At 48.9% G+C, this 10816-nt stretch overlaps 1 protein-coding gene across 6 annotated transcripts in view; it reads left to right on the top strand.

Moving 5' to 3' along the window:
- The window catches only part of enah (ENAH actin regulator), a 448064-nt gene that overhangs the window by 340656 nt on the left and 96592 nt on the right, over nt 1-10816 (top strand). For 5 of the 6 annotated variants that reach the window (XM_067985233.1, XM_067985235.1, XM_067985237.1 and 2 more), the window contains exon 4: nt 1799-1883. In XM_067985233.1, coding sequence (XP_067841334.1) covers nt 1799-1883 — 85 coding nt within the window. Of the gene's footprint in view, nt 1-1798; nt 1884-5032; nt 5210-10816 lie in introns of those variants that run through there. The other variant, XM_067985236.1, reaches the window with a different exon arrangement.

The following is a 10816-nucleotide window of genomic DNA, read 5'->3' on the forward strand; positions in this document are numbered from 1 at the left end:
GTGCAACTGGCTGGATTTTTATTTCCTTTGTATGTAATCTGAATGGCAGTGCTGTAATAGGTTCAGAAGTCAGTATCTTTCAACCATTAAGGACTTGACCTTAGTGTTCTGGCATTTTTCCACAATTCTAGATCCAAGTACATTAACATTTGCCCCAGCATTTGGTCACCTGGCTTTCTGTCAGACAAATCTTATCATGCTTCTTTCAGCTGAGACAGAGTGAATGAGGTGAAAACTTGTGCACCTCCTGCACCTGTGCTGTCTGTTCAACTAACTGGAGACAGGCTTGTTGTGAGGTCAGGGCAACAGACTGTTCTTCTTTTCAAGATGAGGTGCCAGCTTCCACAAGCTGTCGCATCAACAACCCAGTCAGACACTAATGCAAACTGGAAGAACCACCAATAGGTTGCTGGCTTGCAGCTCTTCACTGAGCCAGCATGATTGTATCCTTGGATAGGAGCCCACACTAATGAACTGCTTCTAATTCGCTTTATACTGTGTATTTGTAATGGTAACATGGAAGGGCACATTTGTGGCTATGTTGGGAGAACAACCCAAGCCTATATTTTTTTTTTAAAACCTGCAATTTAGTTGCAGCACAATTAAGGTGGGGTTTTCTAAGTGGTTGTGTCAGGCGTTCTGTTGGGAAGTAAGTACTCGTGCGTGAAACGGTCATCCTAGAGAGGGTGGAACTGACTGCTGTCCAATTGAACTGATAGCGTTTAAACAACATGCATCAGCCAGCACCTGCTGGCAGTTGACTAGCATCTTCTAGTGTGCTATAGAAGTTCTATGTACAAGTAACACCACAAGCATTTTGCTGTCTGTTTAATTCGGTGTTCAAAACTAATTTGTCGTGGAGAGTTGACTTCAGTCAGTTAGTTGTGGTTATGTGGAAGTACTGAGAGAATCATTGAAAATTTACGGGCACAGAAGGCAGCCATTCGGCCCATCGTGTCCACGCCGGCCGAAAATGAGCCACCCAGCCTAATCCCACTTTCCAGCACTTGGTCCGTAGCCTTGTAGGTCATGCCACTTCAGGTGCACGTCCGGGTACTTTTCAAATGAGTTGAGGGTTTCTGCCTCTACCACCCCTTCAAGCAGTGAGTTTGAGATCCCTAACACCCTCTGGGTGAAAAAAAATTTCCTCAGCTCCCCTCTAATCCTTCTACAACTACTTTAAATCTATGCCCTCTGATTATTGATCTCTGTGCTAAGGGCAATAGGTCCTTCCTATCCACTGTATCTAGGCCCCACATAATTTTGTACACCTCAATTAAATCACCCCTTAGTCTCCTCTGTTCTAAAGAGAACAACTCCAGCCTGTCCAATCTTTCCTCATAGCTAAAATTCTCACGATCAGGTGTGGAAACCTTGGCTGATTTCCTCCTCCTAATTTAGAGATGCTGAGACTGAGATCAGCTGACTCAGTATGATTGCGTGCTCATTTAACATAGAGGCAGAACTTTGGGCAAACATTTTGTCACTTGAATGCACAGAATGGATGGTCATACTGTGATGTTGCACAGTGCCTTTCAGTATTGGCAGGCTTTGAAGGTACAATCTGTCACGATTGAATCCTTTTATACTGTTTCTGTCTGGATGGAGAAGATTGAAACTGAATACGCACTTTTACTTCAAGTTTATTTACACAACAGAACTTCCTCTGGAGTTGCATTCCCTCTGGAGTAAAAATGTAGTCTCTATTTGAAGCCCAAGACTAAATGAATTTGTACCTCCATTCATATTGTGATAGGGTATCCTTTTTAAATGATCTTTCTTTGTTTCCCTGTTCCAGGTCCGACATTGTCACGACAGAACTCTCAGCTGTTCCCACAAGTGCAGAATGGACCATGCCAGGAGGAGCTGGAAATTCAGAGGCGGTAAAGGCTCATTTGTTTTTCCTAGTGATATAAAAATGCTGACTTGTACTGTGGTGTGTCTAACATTATATGCTGTCTATTCAGGGGGAGGGGGAGGGGGGGGGTGGGGGGGAACGGTTGGGATGGACTAGTCATTTTCTAAACCTGACAAGTATGCATACTAATTCCTAGTCAGTTTGTTTTCTCTCTTCCCCCTCTCTCTCTCTCTCTCTCTCTGTCTCTCTCTCTCACAAATGGTCCTTTCTTTACATGCAGCTGGGTATATAGTCATATTCAGCCAAGTCGAGGAGGTAGTTAAGCTGCAGAACATCTTGGCATCAGTATTTGTTGTCTTGAGAGAGTTCATTAAAATGTTTCCATCTGTATAAATCTTGCAACACTGTTGTACAGTTAAAGCAGGTTCTAGCAGCCACAGCTAAGGTTGCCAATCTCCATGGGCAGTTGCAACTTATACCGTATGGCTGAAATGTGTGATTTTTTTTATTTCTAAAAGCTTTTAAAAATTTAAAAATTAACTAGAAAAACTTCTGTGAATTCATATTGAATTGGAAACCCTTGAAGGTTTTATTTATTTGGTAGTTCTTTTCCACTAGTCTACCTGGCTATTTGAAATTGTGTTCAAATATGTTCCAGATAAATGTTTCCAATTACAAAATTGCTGTTTATCACCCTTTTACTGGGGCGGGGGGGAAACATTGCCATTTTCTTTTGGCATCCTTAATTTGAAACTTTGACCTTTTTGTTCTTGAGTTTTGTACATCTAAGTCCACGTTCCCCAAACCCCTCACAATCTTAAATACTTCTATCAAGTCACCTCTCAAGTTTTCTCTTTACAAAAGTGAAATGCATCTGGGGAACTAACCTCGCCTCTTAGTTCTGGAATTAATATAGCTGCTTTCCTTTGCACTCCCTGCAATAACTTAATATCCATTTAAAAATGAGAACAAAACTGCACACAATACACCAGATGTGATCTCATCAAGGCCAGATATAATTTTAGAATTGCCTCTCGACTTGCAAGATACTGACATTCTGTTCACTTTCCTAACTGCCTGCAAGACACTGTATCAACAATTTTAGGATTTCCATCCTAACTCCACGGTCTCTTCCAGTTACAATACCAGCCCAATCATTCTCTGGTTAAGCCTGTGTAGGTGTCTCTTTGTGCTAAACTATTTAAAAACAAGTGCATGCTTCCTCAAATCAGAAACACTTAAAGTTTTGTGAAAAAACACACATCTATTTAGTCCATGTTATTCTTTATTCTGCTGAATCTATTTGATGAGCTAACAATATACTACAATTAAGCTAGCGGGCCTAACCCACAGGCCTAGCTTAATTGGTAGTATATTGTTAGCTCATCAAATAGCATAACGGTTAAGGAATCCCCGGTGACACACAGTAGAAATAGTATGGGTAGAGTTGAAGAACAGCAAAGCATGCAAGAGTCTGGTAAGAGTTGTCTATAGACCTCCTGATAGTGGTGGTGTAGTCAGGAGATGTATAACTACTGAGATCAGGGAAGCATGTAACAAAAGCAAAGTGGTTATAATGGTAAATTTTAATTTTCACAGATTGGGAGAAGCAGAACAGCATAAGTAGTAAAGGCAATGAATTTCTAGAATGTATTAGGGACAGATTTCTGGAACATTTTTTTTAGAACCGACAATGGAATAGGCCATACTGGATTTAGTGATGAATAACGAACCAGAATTAGTTAACAATCTGACAATAAGGAAGCAATTTGCAAATAATGACTGAACTGTGGTGGAACTTGATATTAGGTTTATGAGGGAGAGTCACAAATTAAGGTTAGATTGTCAGGATGTGACAAAAGGTGTTCCCCAGGGATCTGGACTGGGGCCTTAGCTTTTCACCATATATACCAATGACTTGGACGAAAGAATAGAGTTGTATACCTAAGTTTGCAGATGACACTAAGTTAGGAGTCACTATAAGTTGTGTAGATGTGAACAAGAAGTTACAAAGGGACATAGACAGACTAAGTGTGGGAAAAACTGGCAGATGGACTTGAATGCGGGGAAGTGTGAGATCATCCAGTTTAGATCTGAGAAAGCCAAATTGGACTATTTTCCTAATGGTGAGGGACTAAGGGCTGTGGAGGAGCAAAAGGATTTAGGAGTCCATTGTACACATCACTAAAAGCTAGTGCACAGGTACAAAAAGTAATCAAAAAGGCTAATGGAATATTGGCCTTTATCTCAAGGGTGCTGGAATTCAAAAGTGAAGAAATGATGCTTCAGTTATACAGAACTTTGGTCTCTGCAACTGAAGCAATAACAGCCACGTGAGTGAGATATCCAAGAGTGACTGGCATACTCTGCACTGTACCCCAGCCAGGAGTTGTTGCCTTCTGGTGTGGAAGGGAGGAAAAATAGTAAGGAAAGAAAAGTTGGTGTTGTCAATACAAATGTGCTTTTGGGTCTGAAGCCATAGAGACAGGAGTTGTAACAATGCTGTAATTTGAGCACGTCCTAGTACTAGTCAGACAATGAGTAAATGAGAGAGCTTTGTATATGGAGGTTAAACTGTATTCCAAGAATGAGCAAGGCTATATCTACAGCAGGTAATAGGTAACATAATGATTGTTGATGGCAGTGGAATCCTGCTGTTTGCTGTGAACTCTGGAGGTAACCACAGCTAAAAGTAACATTCAGAGAAATTGCTTACTGCAGATGGATTCTGTATATTTCCCCTTAATGCTCTGGTGGCTTTCTTTGCAAAGCAGTAAAAGTTCTATATTTGAAATTGGCCCATTGCCTTTTCACACTACAGAATTGTTACAGTGCAGTTCCGTATAAAAGTGCAAATTTTTTATAGCACTAGACTTTGTAGTTTATTGAGCAGCCTTCCCCTTGACGTCCCTTTATTCTGGATTATGTGTTGATAATCACGCTGGCTTCCTGTCCTCCCCATGTTTTTGTGGACTCTTTTGCTATGACACTACAGTTTAATTTAGTGTTTCTTTGATTGGGACTCCTTTTTTATGTATGACATGATTCAGTTTGTTGATAGACTCGGCAGCTGGTTCAGTAAGCTGTCCACTGGGTTATTATGAGATGGTGAGCTGTAAAATAGCCATTCGACAGGAGGGAACTCCATTAAGACACTCTTGCGTCATTGTACTGGTGGTGAGTTGCGGGCTATTAATTCAGCCTGCATAATCAGCCAGCAATTCATGTTGGAAAAATATAAAAGGACTCAAATCAATTTTCGTTATCCTTGTGCAAGTTAGCAACCATGAAGGTGTTGGCCAAAAATATGCCACAGAGGAATATGGGACCAGATATCAGGCAGTTTTTACAGTGAGTATAATGAGGCAACTACTGTCAATTCACAATGAATGAGGTTGAGATAAATATTATTGCCAGTAGTGTGTTCAACAGAAGAACTATTACTACAGGATGAATTCAGTCATGGAGGCCATTTTATGGCACCACCTCTTTTAATAAATTTAAAACAGAAATAGACAGTTTCCTAGAAGTAAAGGGAATTAGGGGTTACGGGGAGTGAGCAGGAAATTGGACATGAAGCTGAGTTCAGATCGGTCAAGGCCCTGTGGGTGGCAGAGTGGGCCCAGGGGCTGAGTGGCCGGGTCCTGCTCCTACTTCTTGTGTTCTTTAGATTTGAGGTTAGGATCAGATCAGCCATGATCTTATTGAATGGCGGAGCAGGCTCGAGGGGCCGATTGGCCTACTCCTGCTCCTATTTCTTATGTTCTTATCCTGAATTATATAGTTGTAGAATTCTAAATCTGGATATGAACTAATGTTAAGCTTTCGCCGATGGGCTAGAGGGAAAACGTACTGCGAGGTGTAGTACCAAGCCCTACAGTCCAAGGTCTCAGGTTGAATTACTGATCGATGCTAAATTAGCTGATTTTCCCTGGGCAGCAGTTGGGGAGCTACAATTGGCCTCAGCACCCCTGGGCTAGGGATAGAAAAATCAGCCCAAATTTCTGCTCCCAATCACTATTTTGACCTCTGCTGGTAAGTACATGTGGAAGGCACTTGTGTGAGTATGGGTTCAGATTCAGCGATGATGGCCTGTTGCTGCCAACTGACTATACTCACTCATAAATACTGAAGCACCTACAGTCACTGTCAGTACCTTCTGGAGAGGAGGAGAAAATTAGGAATTAAATTAAAAATAATTGTAATGGTTTGTTCAGAATCCAGGTTTGTTATTCATATCCTAACTGTTGAAATGCCTAATTTTAGAGGTGAAATTGGGCTGAATTCCTCAAAGGTTGTTTAGTAACCATTGTAGCTGTGTAGCCACTGTATATAGTGAAGAAGTTGCTTTTGTCAATCTGATATCAGTGAAAACTGGTTTAGATGCTCGCTTTCCCACTCTGCAGTTGTTTGAATATACAATCCCCACGTGCTTTCTTCTGTGATTTGTCAGCTGATTCATCGCACAAGTAGTGCAATTCCTGATTGGATTGAGGAGCGGGGGCTGGAGATGCAGACACGCCCCATGAATCATTAACTGCGATTGGATGGGGGGGGGGTGGCAGGGGGATATCTCCTGGAGGAGACTGGTTTTCTCATCTTAATTCTCTACCAGCTAAGGAGAAAATAGATATATTTTTGATAGGTGGGGTTGAGGTGGGAAGGAGATGAAAATAGTGTGAATAGATGCATGAGCATGGACATCCAATCCAGGCGTGCAGAATACAGCTAAGGAAGAATGTTGAGTCAAATGCAAGAGTAGAAAATTGGATGGGATAGGACAAGAGACTATGATATAAAAAAGAACGACCAGGTGACAGATAGGCAGGTGATGAGGTCTGATGCGTTTGAGAGATTGGTATAAAATGAATGAAGATGACTGTACAGATTGGATCTTGTAATTCATTACTGCCCATTCGATGTAATTTACTAATGTTGATAACAGAACTCTTAAACAGCAGTCGTGACCTGGTTGAGTACTTAAATTTATTGCATAGTTTGAGAGCGAGGTAACTGTTAGTAAGTGTATGTTGACAGAACTTTGGTATGGTTGATGGTCCGCACAGCTTTTCGGGTTATGTGCAGTCTGCAATGTTCTCACTGGCTGACAAAAGATTATTAGTCATTGAGCAGCATGTCCTGCAAATACTGTTAGGATATAAAAATAACCAGAGTCAAGCTTTTAAGTTCATAGAATTTATCAATATAGAATAAAAACAGAAAATGTTGGAAATACTCAGCAAGTCAGGCAGCATCTGTGGAGAGTTAAAGTTTCAGGTTGATGACAAGTAACTTGTCCCATTCGCACCCTCCTCACCTTGCACCATCATTCCTTTTATCATTTAATCAATCCTGCCCTCCACCCTATCACATACCTTCCCTTTTGTTCTTCCTTCCTCCCTCCCACTTCCTCTCCTCCTCCTCCCCCCAACTTCCTCCCCTCCTCCTCCCCCCTACTTCCTCTCCTCCTCCTCCTCCCCCCGACTTCCTCTCCTCCTCCTCCTCCCCCCTACTTCCTCTCCTCCTCCTCCTCCCCCCTACTTCCTCTCCTCCTCCTCCTCCTCCCCCCTACTTCCTCTCCTCCTCCTCCTCCCCCCGACTTCCTCTCCTCCTCCTCCTCCCCCCGACTTCCTCTCCTCCTCCTCCTCCCCCCGACTTCCTCTCCTCCTCCTCCTCCCCCCTACTTCCTCTCCTCCTCCCCCCTACTTCCACTCCTCCTCCTCCCCCCTACTTCCTCTCCTCCTCCTCCTCCCCCTACTTCCTCTCCTCCTCCTCCTCCCCCTACTTCCACTCCTCCTCCTCCCCCCTACTTCCTCTCCTACTCCTCCTCCCCCCTACTTCCTCTCCTCCTCCTCCTCCCCCCTACTTCCTCTCCTCCTCCTCCTCCTCCCCCCTACTTCCTCTCCTCCTCCTCCTCCTCCCCCCGACTTCCTCTCCTCCTCCTCCTCCTCCCCCGACTTCCTCTCCTCCTCCTCCTCCTCCCCCCTACTTCCTCTCCTCCTCCTCCTCCTCCCCCCTACTTCCTCTCCTCCTCCTCCTCCTCCCCCCTACTTCGTCTCCTCCTCCTCCTCCCCCCGACTTCCTCTCCTCCTCCTCCTCCCCCCGACTTCCTCTCCTCCTCCTCCTCCCCCCTACTTCCTCTCCTCCTCCTCCTCCCCCCTACTTCCTCTCCTCCTCCTCCTCCCCCCGACTTCCTCTCCTCCTCCTCCTCCCCCCGACTTCCTCTCCTCCTCCTCCTCCCCCCTACTTCCTCTCCTCCTCCTCCTCCCCCCTACTTCCACTCCTCCTCCTCCCCCCTACTTCCTCTCCTCCTCCTCCTCCCCCTACTTCCTCTCCTCCTCCTCCCCCTACTTCCACTCCTCCTCCTCCCCCCTACTTCCTCTCCTACTCCTCCTCCCCCCTACTTCCTCTCCTCCTCCTCCTCCCCCCTACTTCCTCTCCTCCTCCTCCTCCTCCCCCCTACTTCCTCTCCTCCTCCTCCTCCTCCTCCCCCCCGACTTCCTCTCCTCCTCCTCCTCCTCCCCCCGACTTCCTCTCCTCCTCCTCCTCCTCCCCCCTACTTCCTCTCCTCCTCCTCCTCCTCCCCCCTACTTCCTCTCCTCCTCCTCCTCCTCCCCCCTACTTCCTCTCCTCCTCCTCCTCCTCCTCCCCCTACTTCCTCTCCTCCTCCTCCTCCCCCCTCCCCCTACTTCCCCTCTCCTCCCCCCTCCCCCCTACTTCCTCTCCTCCTCCTCCTCCCCCCTACTTCCTCTCCTCCTCCTCCTCCCCCCTACTTCCTCTCCTCCTCCTCCCCCTACTTCCTCTCCTCCTCCTCCTCCCCCTACTTCCTCTCCTCTTCCTCCTCCCCCCTACTTCCTCTCCTCCTCCTCCTCCCCCCTACTTCCTCTCCTCCTCCTCCTCCCCCCTACTTCCTCTCCTCCTCCTCCTCCTCCCCCCTACTTCCTCTCCTCCTCCTCCTCCCCCCTACTTCCTCTCCTCCTCCTCCTCCCCCCTACTTCCTCTCCTCCTCCTCCTCCCCCCTACTTCCTCTCCTCCTCCTCCTCCCCCCTACTTCCTCTCCTCCTCCTCCCCCCTACTTCCTCTCCTCCTCCTCCTCCCCCTACTTCCTCTCCTCCTCCTCCTCCCCCTACTTCCTCTCCTCCTCCCTCTCCTCCTCCTCCTCCCCCTACTTCCTCCTCCTCCTCCCCCTACTTCCTCTCCTCCTCCTCCTCCCCCCTACTTCGTCTCCTCTTCCTCCTCCCCCCTACTTCGTCTCCTCTTCCTCCTCCCCGTACTTCCTCTCCTCCTCCTCCTCCTCCTCCCCCTACTTCCTCTCCTCCTCCTCCTCCCCCCTACTTCCTCTCCTCCTCCTCCTCCCCCCTACTTCCTCTCCTCCTCCCTCTCCTCCTCCTCCTCCCCCCTACTTCCTCTCCTCCTCCTCCTCCTCCCCCCTACTTCCTCTCCTCCTCCTGCTCCCCCTACTTCCTCTCCTCCTCCTCCTCCCCCCTACTTGCTCTCCTCCTCCTCCTCCTCCCCCCTACTTCCTCTCCTCCTCCTCCCCCCCCATACTTATGGGATTAGAGTAGACAGGGCTGATGGCCGGCGCGGACACGATGGGCCGAAGGGCCTCTATCCGTGCTGTATAACTCTATGACTCTATGACTTCCTCTCCTCCTCCTCCTCCTCCTCCTCCTCCTCCCCCCTACTTCCTCTCCTCCTCCTCCCTACTTCCTCTCCTCCTCCTGCCCCCTACTTCCTCTCCTCCTCCTCCTCCCCCTACTTCCTCTCCTCCCCCCTACTTCCTCTCCTCCTCCTCCTCCTCCTCCCCCCTACTTCCTCTCCTCCTCCTCCTCCCCCTACTTCCTCTCCTCCTCCCCCCTACTTCCTCTCCTCCTCCTCACTTCCTCTCCTCCTCCTCCTCCCCCCTACTTCCTCTCCTCCTCCTCCTCCCCCCTACTTCCTCTCCTCCTCCTCCTCCCCCCCTACTTCCTCTCCTCCTCCTCCTCCTCCTCCCTACTTCCCCTCCTCCTCCTCCTCCCCCTCCCTACTTCCCCTCCTCCTCCTCCCCCTACTCCCCTCCTCCTCCTCCCCCCGACTTCCTCTCCTCCTCCTCCTCCCTACTTCCCCCCCCTCCTCCTCCCCCCTCCCTACTTCCCCTCCTCCTCCTCCTCCCTACTTCCCCCCCTCCTCCTCCCCCTCCCTACTTCCCCTCCTCCTCCTCCCCCCTACTTCCTCTCCTCCTCCCTACTTCCCCTCCTCCTCCCCCCTACTTCCCCTCCTCCTCCCCCCTACTTCCCCTCCTCCTCCCCCTACTTCCCCCTCCTCCTCCCCCCTACTTCCCTCCTCCTCCCCCCTACTTCCCCTCCTCCTCCCCCCTACTTCCCCTCCTCCTCCCCCCTACTTCCCTCCTCCTCCCCCCTACTTCCTCTCCTCCTCCCCCTACTTCCTCTTCCCCTCCTCCTCCCCCCTACTTCCTCTTCTCCTCCTCCTCCCCCCTACTTCCTCTCCTCCTCCTCCCCCCTACTTCCTCTCCTCCTCCTCCCCCCTACTTCCTCTCCTCCTCCTCCCCCCTACTTCCTCCCTCCTCCTCCTCCCCCCTACTTCCTCTCCTCCTCCTCCTCCTCCCCCCTACTTCCTCTCCTCCTCCTCCTCCCCCCGACTTCCTCTCCTCCTCCTCCTCCCCCCTACTTCCTCTCCTCCTCCTCCTCCCCCCTACTTCCTCTCCTCCTCCCCCTCCCCCTACTTCCTCCTCCTCCTCCTCCTCCCCCCTACTTCCTCTCCTCCTCCTCCTCCCCCCTACTTCCTCTCCTCCTCCTCCTCCCCCCTACTTCCTCTCCTCTCCCCCTACTTCCCCTCCTCCTCCTCCCCCTACTTCCTCTCCTCCTCCTCCCTACTTCCTCTCCTCCCTCCTCCTCCCCCCCTACTTCCTCTCCTCCTCCCCCTACTTCCTCTCCTCCTCCTCCTCCTCCCCCTCTACTA

Source organism: Heptranchias perlo, chromosome 5 (assembly GCF_035084215.1).
Source record: "Heptranchias perlo isolate sHepPer1 chromosome 5, sHepPer1.hap1, whole genome shotgun sequence".
Lineage (NCBI taxonomy): Eukaryota > Metazoa > Chordata > Chondrichthyes > Hexanchiformes > Hexanchidae > Heptranchias > Heptranchias perlo.